Source organism: Cetorhinus maximus, chromosome 5 (assembly GCF_964194155.1).
Source record: "Cetorhinus maximus chromosome 5, sCetMax3.hap1.1, whole genome shotgun sequence".
NCBI lineage: Eukaryota > Metazoa > Chordata > Chondrichthyes > Lamniformes > Cetorhinidae > Cetorhinus > Cetorhinus maximus.
In genome coordinates, this window is record NC_135883.1 from 126,531,849 (window position 1) to 126,555,603 (window position 23,755).

Consider the following 23,755-nt stretch of genomic DNA (forward strand, 5'->3'; position numbering starts at 1 on the left):
CATTCAATGGCTTTGCCATCGCTGAATCCCCCACCATCAACATCGTGGAGTCACCATTGACCAGAAACCTAACTGGGCCAGCCATAAAAATACTGTAGCTACAAGATTCTGCGGTGTGTAACTCACCTCCTGACCCCTAAAACCTGACCACCATCTACAAAGCACAGGTCAGGAGTGTGATGGAATACTCTCCACTTGTCTGGATGAGTGCAGCTCCAATGACACTCAATCAGCTCAACATCATCCAGGACAAAACAGTAAGCTTGGTCGGCACCCCATCCACCACCTTAAACATTCGCTTTATCCACCATCAGCGCACAGTGGCAGCAGTGTGTACCATCTGCAAGATGCACTGCAGCAACTCACCAAAGCTCCTTCGACAACATCTTCCAAACCCGTCTATCACCTAGAAGGACAAGGGCAGTAGACGCATGGGAACACCACCACCTGCAAGTTCCCTTCCAAATCACATACTATCCTGATTTTGAACTATATTGTTCCTTCACTGTTGCTGGGTCGAAATCCTGGAGCTCCCTTTCTAACAGAACTGTGGGTGTACCTACAAACAGCTATAAGCTAAAAGGCAGTTAAGGATGGGCAACGAGTGCTGGCCTTGCTAGTGAAGCTCACATCAAAGAACAAAAAAGTAAGGTGGTAAATGGCAGCTACCTTGTATTTTACAGTTGAGGCTAATATGGGATTTGGAATCATTGAGAATTCTGAGTTATATGCTTGGCTCACATACATATTTTGATTGAAGTCCATGTTATCTTTGCAATCTTTAATACAACAGGCATAATGAGTTTAACTTTTAATGTCCATTTGCCAATGCATTACCTTACGTAACGCTTTGATATCATCCCATTACATGCAAGATAAAATGTAATTTCAGGTGACATTTATAAAAATTCAGTCTTCAAACAAAATTGATTTCACAGCAAATTAATTAAAACGTACAGCACCATCTTCATTCTGAAGAGGCCAAGAAAAAAAATCACAAATTATTTCAGAAACAACTTAAGTACATATATGTTTTTTATTTCTGTATGTGTAATAAAAATCACTTTCATTGCTATTACATTGGATGGGCACATTTAATGCAAAAAGAGAACCATAATCAATTTTGCAGACTCAATACCAATACCAACCAATCTAAAATACAGATAAATAATGGTAGAGAAACATTTTAATCCACCTTTAGATCAGAAGTACAGAAGAATTTGTTGCCTTAAGACAAACCTGGTTTAAAGCTCAACCTTTTCCCTTGTGATTAAATAGAAAAGTATAGACGTAGTCATTTTTTTTGCGATTTCCAGGAATGCTGCAGCTGTGACAGATTTCGTATCTTCTCTGCTACAGTAGGTAACTCATATTTTGGACAATGAGAATTGGTCTGGATACAACATGACAGACCTCTGGAAAATGCAGCAAAATCCAGTCCACGCTTAACTCTCTAAAAGGGAAGAAGTCATTGACATGAATTACAGGTAATTTTAACCACATAAATTCTAGAGTACATCATCTTCCCAAATAGAGCTAATATAGGGTGAAAACAATTATTCTTTTTACAACATTTAAAATGTATCACACCCAATCCTTTTGCACTTCATGCAACATGACAAGTAAGTGGTTGCCAAAAACAGAAAAATATTGTGAAAGTTAAACTACTTTTGAAATTTCAAGACATTGAAAAAGAAAGTGTGACCAAGCAGAACATGAACATGCTGGGAAGGAGCAAAAAATGTTTAAACTTGATAAATTTAATATTCTTCAGTATTTGACATCAATAAATCACAATGCTTCTGAAGCTTATACCCATAGCTCCAGTCTGACATATATTCAAGGTGGATATCAGTAATAGTTTGGTAGTAGATGGTTGATAAGTAACATATATGGTTAAGTAAGTGCAAGTAACTGTAGCCAGTGTAAATTTTCCTCATTCCCCCGGTGTTCCATGCGTTCTTCAATCTATTTAAATTATGTCCTTACATAGGAATGCTATCACTTCACAGTATTTTGTACATGGATACTGTACTATCCTACACTGATGGCACTAAGCATGGAATGAGTTGCAGCAGATTGTTGGCTAAGGCCCTGTGCAGGGGGGAAAGAGAAGAAGCAGATAGGTTATACTGGGTTATATCTCCTCCCGCAAATGTGGGATTTAGGGATGGGAATCAGGCTTTATTTATCATTCTGATTGGCAAGGTGATTTTTTTTTCATGGAATGTGATGATGGTGATGGTAGTGGAGAGTGGGGCAGAGGTTGGGGTACAGGTGTGGTGAGCAGAGCTATATTCCTAATAACAATTATAAGACCATAAGACATAGGAGCAGAAATTAAGCCCTTCGGCCCATCGAATCTGCTCCGCCATTCAATCATTGCTGATAATTTTCTCAACCCCATTCTCCCGCCTTCTCCCCATAACCTTTGATCCCCTTACCAATCAAGAACCTATCTATCTCGGTCTTAAATACACTCAATGACCTGGCCTCCACAGCCTTCTGTGGCAATTATTCCATAGATTCACCACTCTCTGGCTAAAGAAGTTTCTCCTCATCTCTGTTCTAAAAGGTCTTCCCTTTACTCTGAGGCTGTGCCCTCGGGTCCTAGTCTCTCTTACTAATGGAAACATCTTCCCCACGTCCGCTCTATCCAGGCCTTTCAGTATTCTGTAAGTTTCAATCAGATCCCCCCCTCATCCTTCTAAACTCCATTGAGTATAGGCCCAGAGTCCTCAAACGTTCCTCATATGTTAAGCCTTTCATTCCTGGGATCATTCTCGTGAACCTCCTCTAGACCCTCTCTAGGGTCAGCACATCCTTCCTGAGATACAGGGCCCAAAATTGCTCACAATATTCTAAATGTGGTCTGACCAGAGCCTTATAAAGCCTCAGCAGCAAATCCCTGCTTTTATATTCTAGTCCTCTCGAAATAAATGCCAACATTGCATTTGTCTTCCTAACTACCGACTCAACCTGCAAGTTAACCTTAAGAGAATCCTGGACTAGGACTCCCAAGTCCCTTTGCACTCCAGATTTCTGAATTCTCTCCCCATTTAGAAAATAGTCCAAGCCTCTATTCTTTCTACCATAGTGCATGACCCCACACTTCCCCATGTTGTATTCCATCTGCCACTTCTTTGCCCATTCTCCTAACCTGTCCAAATCCTTCTGCAGCCTCCCCGCCTCTTCAATACTACCTGTCCCTCCACCTATCTTTGTATCATCTGAAAACTTAGCCAGGATGCCCTCAGTTCCTTCATCTAGATCATTAATGTATAAAGTGAAAAGTTGTGGTCCCAACACTGACCCCTGCGGAACTCCACTGGTCACTGGCCGCCATCCTGAGAAGGGCCCCCTTATCCCCACTCTCTGCCTCCTGCCAGACAGCCAATCTTCTATCCATGCTAGTACCTTGCCTCTAACACCATGGGCTCTTATCTTACTGAGCAGCCTCCTGTGCGGCACCTTGTCAAAGGCCTTCTGGAAGTCCAAGTAGATAACATCCATTGGCTCTCCTCTGTCTAACCTACTCGTTACCTCCTCAAAGAATTCTAACAGATTTGTCAGGCATGACCTCCCCTTGATGAAACCATGCTGACTTTGCCCGATTTTACCATGCACTTCCAAGTATTCTGAAATCTTATCCTTAATAATGGACTCTAAAATCTTACCAACGACCGAGGTCAGGCTAATCGGCCTGTAATTTCCTGTCTTTTGCCTCACTCCCTTCTTAAACAGGGGGGTTACATTAGCGATTTTCCAGTCCTCTGGGACACTCCCTGACTCCAGTGATTCCTGAAAGATCACCACTAACGCCTCCACTATCTCTTCAGCTATCTCCTTCAGAACTCTGGGGTGTAATCCATCTGGTCCAGGTGATTTATCGACCTTCAGACCTTTCAGTTCTCCTAGCACCTTCTCCTTGGTAATGGCCACCATACTCACCTCTGCCCCCCGACTCTCTTGAACTTTGGGGATGTCACTCGTGTCTTCCACTGTGAAGACTGACGCAAAATACCTATTCAGTTCCTCCGCCATTTCTTTGTTCCCCACTACTACTTCTCCAGCGTCATTTTCCAGCAGCCCAATGTCCACTTTTGCCTCTCTCTTACCCTTTATATATCTAAAAAACTCTTGCAATCTTCTTTTATATTACTGGCTATTTTACCCTCATATTTAATCTTCTCCCTCCTTATTTCTTTTTTAGTTGTCCTCTGCTGGTCTTTGTAGGCTTCCCAATCCCCTGGTTTCCCACTGCTCTTCGCCGTATTGTATGCTTTCTCTTTAGCTTTCATGCTGTCCCTGACTTCCCTTGTCAGCTATGGTTGCCTCGTCCTCCCTTTAGTATGCTTCTTCTTCCTAGGGATGAATTTTTGCTGTGTCTCCGCAATTGCGTCAAGCAGATCTCCAAGAACTGGCCCTAAGGTTCCAAACATTTCTACAAGATTTTAAATTATGCATTAACATATCTTGCAGATCATATCACTTCCTGCTTGAGTGGTGGGACTTTTCTACATTATGGACACGCACAGCAAGAGTTGACCAGAAGATTCTCAGTATCTGACAAGCAGGCCCATCAGAAATGAAGCTGAGAACAGGCGCATATCCAGTACACTCTCTGGTTACTGCTCTCCAATATTACACTCGTGGAGCAATGGATTTTGCAGAGCCAGCTAGGAGTGCGGCATGTTTGATGATGATTTTGAATTGGCTTTCCTGTAACCAGTCATTTCTAAGTGTTTGCTTCCAAGCTTATCCTGATTCCTGCTAGGTTGTCTGGCAGCCCAGAGTTTCATTGCCAAGTAATTTTTAGGATTATGGTGCTATCTGGCAAACATGGCATATAGGGAAGAAATTGGTCTGGAGAGCTTTCTAATTTGAGGACGCAAAGTGTTTTAAGGGCTAGAGAGGGTAAGGTTGACTGTAATTTTCAAGTGTTGCTGGGTCCTAAAGGTATTTTCTGATTTACAATCTAAAACTCATCCCTTTGACCAAACTTGTGGTCACATGGCCCTTTGGTTCCATGTCTTACATCAATCAGCCATATTCCTCTGTGAAGTGCTTAAGATGATTATTTCTATTTTAAAGCTGTAATATAAATACAAGCTGTTGCTAATTTGGAAGTACTGGAACAAATCTAACAGCCATTTGCACAAGGATTCAAGTGGTGAATACAATGCACTGGAACTCAGCTGAGTGGTGGGTTTGGACAATAACATTAGAGTATGGGTAGGTGCATCACTGCAGCGTCACCAACCACTGAGTCTGGAACAGGGTGGAGAGGGGATCAAACCATTTAAGTTATGGAAAATGAAAATCTTGTGTGGAAATTTATATGTCTTACTATATGAGATGAAGCAATAAAATATCTTTGCTATTTATTGCTGGGAAAAAGAGACAATCGAAGCTTTTCGCCTAGCACTCATCAGGACAGACGAAAGCATGCCAAATTTCAAAGGAAACAACATTTAATGCTGCATGAGTTGGCTGGTTGGCAAGTCAGCTCTGGTTGGTTGAGACGTTGCCATGGTGAATGCATCAGGTAGCTCATTCCATCAATATACTACAAATTTCTTGAAATCCTGCAGTAATTGCAGTACAAATGATACCCCCTTTTCTGAACATCATGTACTTTTGGCAGTAAGGAAGACCATCAGATTGAAATTAGAACTAGCCTTTATGTTCTTACTGTTTACAAATGATGTAGGTTCGACTGTAAAAATGAAAATAGCACATATTACGTAAAACAAATAACAGGGAGTGTGTTAATGGCTGTAATCTAAGCCTTGGTGGTTGATAAATGTCAAATTACTCAAACTTCACCACAACAACTGACTGCCATTTCCAAATTACTGATTATACGAGTGCCTTGCAACTCATTTGCAGATTTCATCTACATATATTTCAGGTGTTAACACATATCCTTTTGAAATTGAGGTTTCTTACCTGCCGCACTTAATAATTTATCATTTTCCGCACAGCATCAAAGCACTTCCATTTGTCTGGTATGTAAAAGGGTTCAAAGATGTGCGGGAAAGGTGTGTCATATCCACAGACCCTGCTGATCGGTGCCTCCAGATTAAGAAAGCATTCTTCCTGTAAATTACATAAAAAAAAGTAATATGAGCACAGGATTCAGTGACAATCAGATTTTGTCTACACAAATTAACCTTCTGGGTGTTTAGAGCTACACCCAGAAAGCACAAAGTGTACTCTATTTAGTTCATGCTCTATCTAGTGCAAGTTTGTGTTAACAAATACTGTTTTAGATATCGTGCATTGTGCTCTGAGCACTTCTGGCCCAGAATGGACGTGGTAACATCATATCAACTGGTTTAGTTTTCACTGACTGACATTTCTTCTTTCCGTGCAACAAATCAATCCATGTTCCCTATCTGCATAACATTAACCTGACTCATGAAAAGCAGGTTGAGTTTACAGAGAAAACATGCAGCAAGTCACACAATGATATTACTGTTCTGTTTTTTTTGTGTTTAATAGGTCATATAATAAGAAAGAATCTACTTCAAAGCTTTGTTCATTCATATAAGGAATCTTCTCCGATGGGACATTCAAAACATTTACTATCACAGAGCTTCCTGGAATAATGTCTAATGGTAAGAGCACACCCATTCTCAGTGAAGTAAAACTAATCTACGTAAGATCTATCTGTTGATCATCATTCTATACAAACATACGAAATAGGAGCAGAAGTAGGCCATTCAGCCCCTCAAGCCTGCTCTGCCATTTGATAAGATTATGGCTGATCTATTTGTGTTATGAATTCCACATTCCTACCTACCTCCGATAACCTTTGATTCCCTTGCCTAACAAGGATCTATCTACCTCTACCTTAAAAATACTCAATGACCCTGCCTCCACCGCCTTCTGAGGCAGAGTGTACTAAAGTTGCACAACCATCAGAGAAAAAATTCTCCTCGTCTGTGTCCTAAAAGGGCAACCCTTAATTTTAAAACAGTGTCCCCTTGCTCTGGGCTCACCCACAAGGGAAATCATCCTTTCCACGTCCACCTTGTCAATACCATTCAGGATCTTATATACTTCAATCAAGTCACCCCTCACTCCAGTGGAAACAAGCCCAGTCTGTCTAAACTTTCCTCTTAAGACAACCCACTCATTCCAGGTATCAATCTAGTAAAGCTACTCTGAACCACCTCCAACACATTTACATCCTTCCTTAAATAAGGAGACCAAAACTACACACAATATTGGAGATGTGGTCTCACCAAAGCCCTGTATAACTGAAGCATAACATCCTTACGTTTATGTTTAATTCCTCTCGTAATAAAGGATAGCATTCCATTAGCTTTCTAGATTCCTCTGCACCTCGGAATTCTGCAGCCGTTCGCTGTTTAAGTAACAGTCTGCTTTTTTATTCTTCCTGCCAAAGTGAACAACTTCACATTTTCTCACATCATACTCCATCTGCCAGATTTTTCTCCACGCACTCAACCTATCTATATCTGCCTGCAACCTCCTTATGTCCTCTTCACAACATACTTTCCTACCTACGTGTCATCTGCAAATTTAGCTACCATGCTTTCACTGCCCCCATCTAAGCCATTGCCATAAATGGTAAAAAGTTGAGACCCCAGCACAGACCCCTGCCAATCAGAAAAAAACCCATTTATGTATACTCTGTTTTCTGCCAGCCAATCTTCTAGCCATGCTAATATGTTACCCCCTGCACCATGAGCTTTTATTTTCCACAATAAACTTTGATGTGGAACGTTATCAAATGCATTCTAGAAATCCAAGTACAGCACGTCTACAGGTTCCCCTTCCATAGCACGTTACTCTTTCAAAGAACCCCAATAAATTGGTTAAACATGATTTCCCTTTCACAAAGCCATGCTGACTCTTCCCGATTACCTTGAATTTCTCTAAGAGCCCAGCTATAGCCTCCTTAATAGATTCAAACACCTTCCCCACTACAGACTTCAAGCTAACTGGTCTATAGTTTCCTGTTTTCTTGTCCCACCCTTCTTTAATAGGAAGGTGATATTTGCTACTTTCCAGTCTGATGGAACCTTTCCAGAATCTAGCAAATTTTGGAAAATTGACACCAACACATCTACTATCTCATGAGCCACCTCTTTTAAGACCCAGAGACTTGTAAGCCTGCAGCTCCATCAGTTTGCTCAGTACTGCTTCCTTCGCGATTTTTTTTCCATTCACGGGATGCGGTCTTCGCTGGCTGGCCAAATCTCTAATTGCCCTTCAGAAGGTGGTGTTGAGCTGCCTTCTTGAACTGCTGCAGACCATGTGGTGTAGGTACACCCACAGTGCTGTTAGGGAGTTCCAGGATTTTGACCCAGTGACAGTGAAGGAACGGCGATATATTTCCAAGTCAGGATGGTGAATGGCTTGGAGGGAAACTTCCAAGTGGTGGTGTTCCCATCTATCTTCTGCCCATGTCCTTCTAGATGGTAGTGGTAGGTGCTGTCGAAGGAGCCTTGGTGAATTCCTGCAGTGCATCTTATAGATGGTACACACTGCTACTCTGCGTCGGTGGTGGAGCGAGTGAATGTTTGTGGATGTGGTGCTAATCAAGCAGGCTGCTTTGTCCTGGACAGTGTCAAGCTTCTTGAGTGTTGTGGGAGCTGCACTCATCCAGGCAAGTGGAGACTATTCCATCACACTCCTGACTTGTGCCTTGTAGATGGGGACAGGCTTTGGAGAGTCAGGAGGTGGGTTACTCGTCGCAGGATTGCAAGCCTCTGACCTGCTCTTGCAGCCAAAGTATTTATATGGCTAGTCCAGTTCAGCTTCTGGTCAATGGTAACCCCCAGGATGTTGATAGTGGGGGATTCAATGATGGTAATGCCATTGAATATCAAGGGGTGATGGTTAGATTCTCGCTTGCTGGAGATGGTCATTGTCTGACATTTGTGTGGCACAAATCTTATTTGCCACTTGTCAGCCCAAGCCTGGAAATTGTCCAGGTCTTGCTGCATTTGGACTGTTTCAGTATCTGAGGAGTCGCGAATGGTGCTGAACATCGTGCAATCATCAGTGAGCATCCCCAATTCTGACCTTAAGATTGAAGGAAGGTCATTGATGAAGCAGCTGAAGATGGTTGGGCCTAGGACACTACCCTGAGGAACTCCTGCAGTGATGTCCTGCAGCTGAGATGACTGACCTCCAACAACCACAACCATCTTCCCTTGTGCTAGGTATGACTCCAACCAGTGGAGAGTTTACCCCCCCACCCTGATCCCCATTGACTCCAGTTTTGCTAGCACTCTTTGATGCCACACTTAGTCAAATGCAGCCTTGAAGTCAGAGGCAGTCACTCTCGCCACACCTTGGGAATTCAGCTCTTTTGTCCATGTTTAAACCAAGGCTGTAAAGAGGTCAGGAGTTGAGTGGCCCTGGTGGAACCCAAACTGGGCGTCAATGAGCAGGTTATTGCTAAGCAAGTGCTACATGATAGCACTGTTGATGACCCCTTCCATTACTTTACGGATGATCGAGAGGAGGTTGATGAGGCAGTAATTGGCCAGGTTGGGTTTGTCCTGCTTTTTGTGTAGAGGACATACCTGAGCAATTTTCCACATTGTCGGGTAGATGCCAGTGTTGTAGCTGTACTGGAACAGCTTGGCTTGGGGCGTGGCATATTTTGGAGCACAAGTCTTCAGTACTATTACCGGAACATTGTCAATCCCATAGCCTTTGCACTGTCCAGTGCCTTCAGCCATTTCTTGATATCACATGGAGTGAAATGAATTGGCTGAAGGCTGGCATCTGTGATGTTGGGTACCTCCAGAGGAGACCAAAATGGATCATCCACTCGGCACTTCTGGCTGAAGATTGTAGCAAATGCTTCAGCCTTATCTTTTGCACTGATGTGCTGGGCTCCTCCATCATTGAAGATGGGGATATTTGTGGAGCCTCCTCCTCCAGTGAGTCATCTAATTGTCCACCACCATTCACAACTGGATGTGGCAGGACTGCAGTGCTTAGATCTGATCGGTCGGTTGTGGAATCGCTTAGCTCTATCACTTGCTGCTTATGCTGTTTGGCACACAAGTAGTCCTGTGTTATTGCTTCCCCAGGCTGACACCTCGTTTTTAGGTATGTCTGGTGCTGCTTCTGGCATGCCTTCCTGTGCTCTTCATTGAATCAGGGTTGATCCCCTGGTTTGGTGGTAATGGTAAAGTGGGGGATGTGCTTGGCCATGAGGTTACAGGTTATGTTCGAGTACAATTCTGCTGCTTCTGATGGCCCACAGCGCCTCATGGATGCCCAGTCTTGAGCTGCTAGATTTGTTCGAAATCGATCCTATTTAGCACGGTGGTAGTGCCACACAACACGATGCAGGATATCCTCAATGTGAAGGCAGGGCTTCATCTCCACAATGACTGATGGTCACTTCTACCGATAGTCACGCACAGATACATCTGTGACAGGCAGGTTGGTGAGGATGAGGTCAAGTATGTTTTTCCCTCTTGTTGGTTCCCTTACCATCTGCTGCAACCCCAGTCTAGCAGCTACGTCCTTTAGGATTCAGCCAGCTTAGTCAGTAGTGGTGCTACCGAGCCACTCTTGATGATGGACATTGAAGTCTCCCACCCAGAGTACATTCTGCACCCTTGCCACCCTCAGTGCTTCCTCTAGTGGTGTTCAACATGAAGGAGCACTGATTCATCAGCTGAGGGTGGGCAGTACGTGGTAATCAGGAGGTTTCCTTGCCCATGTTTGACCTGATGCCATGAGAATTCATGGGGTCTGGAGTCAATGTTGAGGACTCCCAGGGCAACTCCCTCCTGACTGTATAACACTGTGCCGCCACCTCTGTTGGGTCTTTCCTGCCGGTGGGACAGGACATAGCCAGGGATGGTGATGGTGGTGTCTGGGTCTTTATCTGTCAGGTATGATTCCGTGAGAATGACTATGTGAGGCTGTTGCTTGACTAGTCTGAGAGACAGCTCTCCCAATTTCGGCACTGGCCCCTAGATGTTAGTAAGGAGGGCTTTGCAGGGTCGACAGGGCTGAGATTGCTGATGTCGTTTCTAGTGCCTAGGTCAATGCCGGGTGGTCCGCCAAGTTTCATTCCTTTTTTGATACAACTGAGTGGCTTGCTAGGCTATTTCAGAGGGCACTTGAGTCAACCACATTGCTGTGTGTCTGGAGTCACATGTAGGCCAGAACGGGTAAGGATCGCAGATTTCCTTCCCTGAAGGATATTAGTGAACCATATGGGGTTTTTACAATTGATATTAGTTTCAAGGTCATCATTAGACTTTCATTCCAGATTTTTACTGAATTCAAATTCCACCATCTGCGTGTTCTCTGGATTACTAGTCCAGTGACAATACCACTATGCCACCGCCACATTTCCTATTGCATAACAGTGATTACAATTCAAAAATACTTCACTGTTTTCAGGCATCCAGAGGTTAGGAAAAACAATATTAGTACAATCTTTCTTTTAAGAACAAAGCCTTCAAAATTAATTCTCAATGTACATTTATTCTTTCGTAGCCGAATACTGATTGTAAAAGCTCACTCTTCCAGCAAATTGTTGATCTGAAATGTAAATGATTAACATGATTGCACATGGAAAGGCACCACTAACAAAACATGGAAAAATCACACATTTCTAACGTAGTAAATTGAGTCAGCATGATTAATGGATGAATAAGCGTATCTCACATAACTCACTCAGTGTAAGCAGCTATTTGGTGTGAGAAATGGTGTAGATATCCTGAATCAAACTTTTTGTTAGATCATCCAAAATGTTATTTTGCTGATGTTACAAATACTAAGTTTATAAGATTGTTATGCTTTGGAGCTGCCTCTTTAAAGTAAAATAGAGGAATAAAGAGGGTCATGTGACCTGCTCTGAATTCTGCCTGGCAAAAAACCTGGGTGGCTTGGTTGCTATGAGGACAAGAGGGGCCTAAGTCAAAAGACTTGCTGAGAAGGGGCAAGATGTTCATACCTGTGTTGACTGTGGGTCAACTGTTAGTCTCCAAGTATCACAGGGAGGTGTTAGGAGTTTCAGGCTTTTCATAGGTTGTACTTTAAACCGTTTGTTTAATTCCAAGATAGATTGGAGTTGGAGGTCTAGGAGATAGCTAATTAACATTTTTACCTGGATACAAGGCTCATGTGATTCACTTTGATGGGCTTTGGGAAGAAAAATGTCCATAGAAAGCCATTGCAATACCAGGTTACAGGGTTCCTAACATATCCCTGAAACTCACAGACAAGTCAGTCTTCAGCTATCTGAGGAGCAGAGAGCAGGAGATAAAGGCAGCTAGTCCTGTACCTGAAGCAGAGAAAATGCTGATTCTGTTGGGTCACCACACGGAATGGGAGTAGGAGCTCACACTCAGATTGAAGAGACTGAGTTTGTGAGGATTTAAAGGAGGCTGGAAGATTCACCTAGCTTGGGCTAGAGGGAAGAGGTCTCTATTTATGCTCAGTGAAAATCAGTTGTAGAATTAGAAGGGGGGGGGCAGAGGTGGTGGTGGCAGGGAGAAGGGGATTTTTGGTCATTTCCAAATGGGGAAATATTTCTGTACTTTAAAGTATAAGTTGCCTACTGGATAGTGGTTAGACAATGTTGCCTTTTGTTTGTTACAGTAATAGTCTTAAACTTGAAATCCTATTATATAATCTTTTCAGCTAGTCACTGGTAGTTCAAATATCTTTTTAAAGGTTATTGGTGTCTATGGGATAGCAATACTGAGAAACATCAGTTTTAAGGTGGAGGAATAGGAACCTGCTCTATTACTTGATGTAGTAGTTGTACTAACAAAAGAAGGTACACCTAAGGTCTTTATGTCAATCATCTGGAAAACCATCAGTCATATGTTGTCACATAAGCTGGACCCCCAGGCTTGGAGAACCTACAGTACTTGTTCAGGTTTGTAACTTTGAGGTATACTGAAATAGAAACTCTCTCAATTTTATGTTCTTATGTTTTCTTATGTGCTTAAGGGTGTATCAGATAACCAGTATCAAACTGTTCTTTCACTATTCTGTGTGTTTCATCAATCATCTTGTCTGAAAGTCTTGTCAAGTTGTATTAAATAAATATGGTATTAAGATTCCTCAGAAAAATTTGAGTCCTTTTGAAATCATTTGAAGGAAAATGTTATTTGAAACATAGACAGACCTACACTTAACATTATTAAGACTGAAATGAACAAATGTAGTTATTATAGGTTTAACATTTGTTATAATTATGATAAATTATATGCACCATTTATCCAAAACATAGAATAGGTTATGGGAATCCAAGTATTAAATTATAATAAACTGTTGAAGTTGTACATTTAAGTCTGCCAAAAGATCATCTTTAATGATGTGAGGCAGATTCCACATGTGGTGCACCTAAAGAAACTTATCAGCCGTGATTGAATGGCGGAGCAGACTCGATGGGCCGAATGGCCTAATTTCTGCTCCTATGTCTTATGGTCTAAATTAACTTATCCAAATTGTAACTACTAAAATTTACAAAAACATTTCATGAGCCTTTTGTGGTATGTTTGTAGTTTCAATATTAATTGTATTTTTAAATTTTTTCTTCTTTTTTACCCCTATGCAGTGATATAAATCTTCAAGCTTCCTTTCAGCCAAGCGGTTGGAGCTGTCTAGACCTTGGACTATTTGATGAATGCTGCTATGGTGCCTCTGTGATTAGCCATCAGAGAAAGTTTATCCTCAATTGTCCGATCCTTCAGCAGGTTGCCCCACTATCTATAATGCCCCACTCTAGAAGCTTGGTTCAGAGCACATCAACTTTATCCCACAGTGACAACAAGATTTGAGAAAGACATATTGTTTTTGTAAACATAACAGACATACAGAATTTTTAAAAAATGAATATGTTCTTTGGATGTGGGTGATGTTGGCAAGATTAGATTAGAGTCTTTCCCCAGGTCTCCTGAGAAGGTGATGGTGCACCTTCTGTTTGAACTATAACAATCTTTACGATAATGGTAATGGATGCAGCAAACGCTACATGCCATGACAGGATCCCAGCAGACTAATGACTTGTACTTCAGAACTAGCTACATGCCTAGCTAATCTGTTCCACTACAGCTACAACACTGGCATCTACTTGACAATGCGGAAAATTACCCAGCTATTTCTTGTTCATAAAAAGCAGAAGAATTCCAGTCTGGCCAATTACCATCCTATCAGTCTACTCTCGATCGTCAACAAAATGATGGAAGGTGCCATCGAGTGCTATCAAGCAGCACTGACACAGCAATAACTTGCACACCCATACTCAGTCTGGGTTCCACCAGGGACATTTGGCTCCTTACCTTATTAGAACCTTGGTCCAAAAATGGTGAAAAAAAGAAAAGCTGAGCTCAAAAGGTGAGGTGAGAGTCACTGTCCATGGCCGAGTGTGGCATCAAGGAGCCTAGCAACATCGAAGTCAATGGGAATCTGGGGGAAAGCGCTCCACGGGTTGCTCTCATACCTAGCACAAAGGAAGATGCTTGTGTTTGTTGGAGGCCAATCATTTCAGCCATAGGACATTGCTGCAGGAGTTCCTCAGGGTAGTGTCCTAGGCCCAAACATCTTCAGATGCTTCATCATTGACCTTCTTTCCAGCATAAGGTCAAAAGTGGGGATATTCACTGATAATTGCCTTGTGTTCAGTTATATTCACAACTCCTCAGATACTGAGCAAGGCCTGGACAATGTTCAGGCTTGCATTGATAAATGGCAAATAAGATTTGTGCCACACAAGTGCCACGCAGTAACACCTCCAACCAGAAAGAATCAAACCATCGCTCCTCAACATTCAGTAGCATTACCATTGCTGAATAGAAACATTAAAAAGAGAAGCACGAGTAGTCCATTCGGCCCTTCGAGCCTGCTCCATCATTCATCATGATCATGGTTGATCATCCAACTCAATAGCCTGCTCCTGCTTTCTCCCCATATCCCTTGATCCTCTTCACACCAAGGGCTATATCTAACTCCTTCTTGAAAACATACAATGTTTTGGCCTCAACTACTTTCTGTGGTAGTGAATTCCACAGGCTCACCACTCTCTGGGTGAAGAAATTTCTCCTCATCTCAGTCCTAAATGGTCTACCCCGTATCCTCAGACTGTGACCCCTGGTTCTGGACTCCCCCACCATCGGGAATATCCTTCCTGCATCTACCCAGTCTATTCCTGTTAGAATTTTATAGGTTTCTATGAGATCCCCCCTCATTCTTCTGAACTCTAGCGAATATAATCCTAACTGACTCAATCTCTCCTCATATGTCAGTCCCGCCATCCCATGAATCAGTCTGGTAAACTTCGCTGCACTCCCTCTATAGCAAGTACATCCTTCCTCAGATAAGGAGGCCAAAACTGCACACAACATTCCTGGTGTGGTCTCACCAAGGCCCTGTATAATTGCAGCAAGACATCCCTGTTCTGGTACTTGAATCCTCTCGCTAGGAAGGCCAACATACCATTTGCCTTCTTTACTGCCTGCTGCACCTGCATGCTTACATTCAGCGACTGGTGTACGAGGACACCCAGGTCTCGTTGCACATTCCCATTCCTCAATTTATAGCCATTCAGATAATAATCTGCCTTCCTGTTTTTGCTACCAGAGTGGATAACTTCACATTTATCTACATTATACTGCATCTGCCATGCATTTGCCCACTCACTCAGCTTGTCCAAATCACACTGAAGCATCTCTGCATCCTCCTCACAGCTCACCCTCCCGCCCAGCTTTGTGTCATCTGCAAATTTGGAGATATTACATTCAGCTCCCTCATCTAAATCATTAATACATATTGTGAATAGCTGGGGTCCCAGTACTGATCCCTGCGGTACCCCACTAGTCTCTACCTACCATTCGGAAAAAAATCAGTTTATTCCTACTCTTTGTTTCCTGGCTGCTAACCAGTTTTCTATCCACCTCAATACACTACCCCCAATCCCATGCGCTTTAATTTTACACGCTAATCTCTTATGTGGGACTTTGTCGAAAGCCTTCTGAAAGTCCAAATAAACCACATTCACTGGCTCCCCCTCATCAACTCTACTAGTTACATTCTTGAAAAATTACAGTAGATTTCGCAAGCATGATTTCCCTTTCGTAAATCCATGCTGACTCTGTCCGATTCTGCCACTGCTTTCCAAGTGCTCAGCTATGAAATCTTTTATAATGGACTCTAGAATTTTCCCCACTACCGACATCAGTATGACTGGTCTATAATTCCCTGTTTTCTCTCTACCTCTCTTTTTAAAGTGGGGTTACATTAGCTACCCTCCAATCTGTAGGAACTGTTCCAGAGTCTACAGAATCTCGGAAGATGACCACCAATGCATTCACTATTTCTAAGGCCACTTCCTTAAGTACTCTGGGATGTAGATTATCAGGCCCTGGGGATTTATCTACCTTTAATCCCATCAATTTCTGCAACACCATTTCCCTGCTAATACTGATTTCTTTCAGTCCTCCCTCTCACTAAACCCTGTGTCCCCCAACATTTCAGGTATGTTATTTGTGTCCTCCTTTGTGAAGACAGAACCAAAGTATGTATTTAGTTGGTCAGCCACTTCTTTGTTCACCATTATAAATTCCCCTGTTTCTGACTGTAAGGGGAATTTATCTTCACCAATCTTTTTCTCTTCACATACCTATAGTAAGTTTTACAGTCAGTTTTTATGTTTTTATGCAAGCTTACTCTCGTACTCTATTTTCCCCTTCTTAATCAATCCCTTGGTCCTCCTTTGCTGAATTCTAAAGTGCTCCAAATCCTCAGGTCTGTTGTTTTTTCTGGCCAATAAATATTAGATCCAAGGAAGAGGCATACAATCTCTAATTTCCCTTGTAAGCCATGGTTTGGCCACCTTTTCTATTTTACTTTAGTGCCAGACAGGAATAAACAATTGTTGCAGTTCACCCATGCGCTTTTTGAACGTTTGCCATTGCCTATCCACCGTCATCCCTTTAAGTAACGTTTCCCAATCCATCGCGTCCCCATCATAGTTTCCTTTATTAAGATTCAGGACCCTAGTCTCAGAATCAACTATGTCACTCTCCATCTTGATGAAGAATTCTATCATGTTATGGTCGCTCATCCCCAAGGGGCCTCGCAAAACTAGATTGCCAATTATTCCTTTCTCATTACACAATACCCAGTCTAGGATGGTCTGTTCTCTAGTTGGTTCCTCAACGTATTGGTCCAGAAAACTATCCCGTATACACTCCAGGAATTCCTCCTCTATGGTATTGTTACTAGTTGGATTTGTCCAATCTATATGCAGATTAAAGTCATCCATAATTACAGATGTTCCTCTTTTGCATGTGTCTCTAAATTCCTGTTTAATGCTATTCCCAACATCACCACTACAGTTTGGGGGGTCTATATACAACCCCCACTAACATTTTTTGCTCCTTGGTGTTTCTCAGCTCTACCCATACAGATTCCACGTCAGAGCTAATATCTTTCCACATTATTGCGTTAATCTCCTCTTTAATCAGCAATGCAACTCCACCGCCTTTTCCTTTTTGTCTATCCTTCCTAAATACTGAATACCCCTGGATGTTCAGTTCCCATCCCTAGTCACCCTGCAGCTATGTCTCCATAATCCCGACTATATCAAACCTATTTACATCTATTTGTGCGGTTAATTCATCCACATTATTGCGAATGCTCCTCACACTAAGGCACAAAGCCTTAAGGTTTATCTTTTTAACATTTCTTGCCCGTTCCCACTATTTTTCACTGAGGCCCTGTTTGATTCTTGCCCTTGATTTTCTCTGCCTATCACTTTTCTTATTCCCCTTTCTGTCTTTTGTTCTTGTCCTTGATTCCCCCTCCTCTGACTACTTGCATCAGTTTCCATCTCCCTGCCACTTTAGTTTAAACCCTCCCCCAACCACTCTAGCAAATACTCCCCCTAGGACATCAGTCCCGGTCCTACCCAGGTGTAACCCGTCCAATTTGTACTGGTCACACCTCTCCCAGAACCGGTCCCAATGTCCCAGGAATCTGAAACCCTCCCCTCACACCATCTCTTCAGCCACGTATTCATCCGATATACCCTGCTATTTCTACTCTGACTAGCACGTGGCACTGGTAGTAATCCCGAGATCACTACCTTTGAGGTCCTAATTTTCAACTTACTTCTTAACTCTCTATATTCTGCTTTTACGACCTCATCCCTTCTTTTACCTATGTCGTTTGTACCAATGTGTACTACCACCACTGGCTGTTCACCCTCCCCCTTCAGAATGTCCTGTAGCCACTCTGAGACATCCTTGACCCTAGCACCAGGGAGGTAACATACCATCCTGGAGTCTCGTTTGTGGCTACAGAAACACCTATCTATTCCCCTTACAATTGAATCCCCTATAACTGTTGTATTCCCACACTTTTTACTCCTCCTCTGTGCAGCAGAGCCAACCGTGGTGCAACAAATTTGGCTGTTGCTGCTTTCCCCTGAGAGGCCATTCTCCCCAACAGTCTCCAAAGTGGTATATCTGTTTTGCAGGGGGATAGCCACAGGAGATTCCTGCACTGCCTGCCTAGTCGTCTTGCTCTACCTGGTGGTCATCCATTCCTTTCCTGCCTGTGGACTCTTAGCCTGCGGAATTACCACCTCTCTGTACGTGCTATCCACGACACTCTCCGCCTCGCTGATGCTCCACCGTGTCCCCAGCCGCCGCTCCAGCTCCGAAACCCGGGTTTCCAAGAGCTGCAGCTGGAGACACTTCCTGCACACATGCTGGCCCCAGGCACTGGGAATGTTCCTGGCTTCCCAGAGAGAGCAGGAGGGGCACACCACAGCTTTGATCTCCCCTGCCATGACTTACCCCTTTAAATTAAATCTTTTGGAAGATACTTAATATCAAATAATATCAATTACTCTAGGGCCCTTCTTCCCTGCTCCTTGTTGTTACAGAATATAGCCCTCACAAATGATGAACCACAAAATAAGATCTTAAAAACAATAAGCGATAATAGTAAATACTTACCCGACCGTACTCTCAGTACTCAAAGGATCACCTCGTTCCCATCTCACCTCCTCCCTCAGTCACCAAACTCCAACTTAAGCGCTCTACTGCAGCCCAGAGCAGCACTGTAAGATAGCCTGTTTTGATACTCTCTGAATCTAGCCTCTGAAAACCTGTTTAAACCAGTTATCTAATTAACTAGTTGTAGCTGCAAGCAGAGCCTGTATAAGCCCTGTTTTAAAACTGGTCTAAAACTCACCTGCTTCCAATCCAAACAGCAACTTTCAGTTAATTATTAAATTAAACCAAGACTAGACTTTAAACAGAAATTAACCCTTAAATTCCCTCAGTCACCAAACTCCAACTCAAGCACCCTACTGCAGCCCAGAGCAGCACTGCAGTGTAGACTGCCCCACCATCAAGTACTGGAGGTTACCACTAACCAGAAACTGAACTGGACTAGCCATATAAATACTGTGGCTATAAGAGCAGGTCAGAGGCTGAGAATTCTGCAGCAAGTAACTCGCCTCTTGACTCCCTAAAGCCTGTCCACCATTTAAAAAGCACAGGTCAGGAAGGTGATGGAATACTCTCCACTTGCCTGGATGAGTGTGGCTCTAACAACGCTCAAGAAACTCTACACCATCCAGGACAAAGCAACCCACTTGATTGGCACCCCATCCACCACTTTAAACATTCACTTCCTCCGCCACCGGACCACTGGCTCCAGTGTATGACATATACAAAATGCATTGCAGGAACTCACCAAGTCTCCTTTGACAGCACCTTCCAAACCCATGACCTCTACCACTTAGAAGAACAGGCAGCAGATGCATGGGAACACCACCATCTGCAAATTCCCCCCTAAGCCACACACCATCCTGATTTGGAACTATATTGCTGCTCCTTCACTGGTCACTGGGTCAAAATCATGGAACTCCTTTCCTGGGAGCACTATATGTGCACCTACACCAAACGGACTGCAGTGGTTCAAAATAGCAGCTCGTCACTATATTCTTAAGGATAATTAGGGATAAGAAACAACTGCTGACCTTGACAGTGACACTCACATCCCGTGAAAGAGTTAAAAAAACTCTCACCGTGATTTTACATGTTAGTCACAATAAGTGCTCGTCATGGAAGAATGAGTCCAAAGCTAGTCTTTTGCCTCAAGCTGATTTATTCTCAAGACAGCTCTTCAGTGCATCAGACTTTTCCGTTCCCTCCTACACTGGAATGTTACATTTATACTATTTTGATAGGTGAACCAATGCCTATCACCTGTTTTAACAAGCAGTTGTCTTAACAATGTAATTGCTATATAATATAACTGCCTGTCAACAAGAAGGTTATTATTGGACCTTGACAATGTAACTGCCATTACATTGACATTACATATATAATTACAGAATATTAATCCAACAATGAAAGTATGGCAAGGAATCTCCCCAAGGTTCCTATTTTAAGGCCGATTAGCTGCCATTTCCTCATAGTTCTTCCCTCTAACAACAAGGATATATGGATCAGAATATCTGATCATTTTGCATGTAGGGTCCTGGCATAAATAATATTAAAACTTAACTTTGGGAAGCCTCATCTGGCAAGAAAAAATTGGCTCATCTCAAGCTCAGAGCTAATCTGATTCAAAGAAAGGCCTGCTCAGTAAAAAGTGAATGTTTTGCCCACTAAAAGGACCACTAGGTCTCATTTTGTTGTTTTCAATCCCAATGGGAAGTTTACCAGGATTTAGTCAAAGTAAATTACATTCATTATTACTGTTACTCTTTATGTTCAATAGGTGACTGTAACAATTGCAGCTTGACAATTTTGTATCTTGCCTCGTCTCACTGAAGCAAGTGTCAATCAGTCTGTATTTCAAATGATGTATGTGAAGGCACATATGAGTTTACAGTAACCCATTCATACAGCAAGGGGTTTTGTCGTTAAATTCCAGTTCACACTATCATGACTAGATTTTGGGTAGTAAAGTTAAACTCTTGACAAAAACTCACACTTATTGGACAAACTTATAACACTGAGCCTGATAGATTATCTACAGCATATCATACAGTTTTAATATATGGCATAATACATATTTCCCCACTTTTGATCATTAAGTAATAGGAAGGAAGTGGTAAATCAGAGCAACCAAGTCTGAGAAAGCTCAGTACTGGAGACCCACATTTAAAAGCAGTGGCAGAGAGTCAGCGGCAGTTGTAGGAAGAGGGATTATGGTGCTACAGAATTGGAGACTCTTAGTTAAAAGCTGTGGCGGGGTGTCATCATGAGTCAGATAGTGTGTGTGTGTGTTCGGAAATAAGAGGAAAAAAATCAAGTATGACAACAGAGGAAAACTGGTAAGAGATTGGTTGGTGAGTAATTCTCTTTTTCTATCCCTAAACTAGGGCATTTGTTTAAACCAGGAGCTGGAAAATTAACTCGATTCTAAAAGAGAGAATAGAGGTTAGTTAGATCAGGGATGGGCAAATGAGACCTGTTGCTTACAATTCCTGCGGCATGTGGAACATCATGTGTCTTGGGGGACCATGTGTGTAGGATGTGTCTCTAGCTGCCTGAGCTCAAACTCAGGATTTCCGACCTTGAGGGGTAGCTGACGTCACTGCAGAGCATCAGCGAGGATGAGTTTCCTGGATTGTACATTCCAGGAGGTGGTCACCCCACAGTCAATGAGAGTTCAGGATTTTTTTTTTTTATTCATTTATGGGATGTGGGGATTGCTGGCTAGGCCAGCATTTATTGCCCACCCCTAATTGCCCTTCAGAAGGTGGTGGTGAGCTGCCTTCTTGAGCTGCTGCAGTCCATGTGGTGTAGGTACACCCACAGTGCTGTTAGGGAGGGAGTTCCAGGATTTTGACCCAGCGACAGTGAAGGAATGGTGATATATTTCCAAGTCAGGGTGGTGCGTGGCTTGTAGGGGGGCTTCCAGGTGGTAATGCTCTCATGTATCTGTTGCCCTTGTCCTCCTAGATGGTAGTGTTTTGTGGGTTTGGAAGGTGCTGTCTAAGGAGCCTTGGTCAGTTTCTGCAGTGCATCTTGCAGATGGTAAACACTCCTGCCACTGTTCGTCAGTGGTGGAGGGAGTGAATGTTTGTGGAAGGGGTGCCAATCAAGCGGGATGCTTTGTCCTGGATGGCATCAAGCTTCTTGAGTGTTGTGGGAGCTGCACTCATCCAGGCAAGTGGAGAGTATTCCATCACACTCCTGACTTGTGCCTTGTAGATGGTGGACAGACTTTGGGGAGTCAGGAGATGAGTTTGTCACGGCAGGATTCCTAGCCTCTGATCTGCTCTTGTAGCTACAGTATTTATATGGCTAGTCCAGTTCAGTTTCTGGTCAATGGTAACCTCCAGGATGTTGACAGTGCTGGATTCAGCGATGTTAATGCCATTAAATGTCAAGAGGCAATGGTTAGAATCTCTCTTGTTGGAGATGGTCATTGCCTGACACTTGCGTGGCGCGAATGTTACTTGCCACTTGCCAGTACAAGCCTGGATATTGTCCAGGTCTTGCTGCATTTGGACATGGGCTGCTTCAATATCTGAGGAGACGTGAATGGTGCTGAACATTGTGCAATCATCAGCAAGCATCCCCATTTCTGACCTTATGATGGAAGGAAGGTCATTGATGAAGCAGCTGAAGATGGTTGGGCCGAGGGCACTATCCTGAGGAACTCCTGCTTTGCTGAGTTTAAAATGCCACCCTATAAGCTCAACAACCCTATAGGTGTTGAATTATTTTTCTAAAGAGTGGTTACTTCTGTCAGATTTGTTCTCTGTTCTACACAAATGAAGACACAACCAGGTGACTCACTGCGACACAACAAGAATATGGAGCAACTGAGATGATTGGCCTCCAACAACCACAGCCATCTTCCTTTGTGCTAGACATGACTCCAACCAGTGGAGATTTTCCCCCCCAATTCCCATTGACTCCAGTTTTGCCAGGGCTCCTTGATGCCACATGGTCAAATCCTGCCTTGATGTCAAGGGCAGTCACTCTCACTTCACCTCTGGAGTTCAGCTCTTTTGTCCATGCTTGAACCAAGGCTGCAATGAGGTCAGAAGCTGAGTGACTCAGTTTGGCGGAACCCAAACTGAGCGTAGGTGAGCAGGTTATTGCTAAGCAAGTGCTACTTCATAGCATTGTTGATGACCCCTTCCACCACTTTCCTGATGATCGAGAGTAGACTAATGGGGCAGTAATTGGCCGGGTTAGATCTGTCCTACCTTTTGTGTACAGGATATACCATTACCAAGTAGATGCCGGTGTTGCAGCTGTACTGGAACAGCTTGGCTAGGGGAGCGGCAAGTTCTGGCGCACAAGACTTCAGTACTATTGCTGGAATACTGTCAGGGCCCATAGCCTTTGCAGTGCCCAGCGCCTTCAGCCGTTTCTTGACATCACTTGGAGTGAATCGAATTGGCTGAAGACTGGCATGTGATACTGGGGACCTCCAGAGGAGGCCGAGATGGATCATCCACTCGGCACTTCTGGCTGAAGACTGTTGCAAATGCTTCAGCCTTATCTTTTGCACTGATGTGCCGGACTCCTCCATTATTGAGGATGGGGGATATTTATGGGTAGTAGATGGGTGATCATCCGGAAGAGTAGGAAGTGCAGGAGTCTCTGGGGTGCATGCTACGTGTGAGGGAGTCTTTATTGCTGGGTTTGGGGATTTTCCAGGCAGAGACCAAAGACTACAATTCCTGGCACGCCTAGGAGTTCCAGCGCAAAGCCGACAGGGAGACAGGCCACACATACTC

At 43.2% G+C, this 23,755-nt stretch overlaps 1 protein-coding gene across 3 annotated transcripts in view; it reads right to left on the minus strand.

Moving 5' to 3' along the window:
- Positions 1-23,755, minus strand: part of bckdhb (branched chain keto acid dehydrogenase E1 subunit beta) — a 370,867-nt gene that overhangs the window by 19,016 nt on the left and 328,096 nt on the right. For 2 of the 3 annotated variants that reach the window (XM_078542455.1, XM_078542456.1), the window contains 2 exons: positions 5,953-6,102; positions 767-1,453 (listed from right to left, as the gene is read on the minus strand). In XM_078542455.1, coding sequence (XP_078398581.1) covers positions 5,962-6,102 — 141 coding nt within the window. In that variant the 3' untranslated portion in view covers positions 767-1,453; positions 5,953-5,961. Of the gene's footprint in view, positions 1-766; positions 1,454-5,952; positions 6,103-23,755 lie in introns of those variants that run through there. The other variant, XR_013576645.1, reaches the window with a different exon arrangement.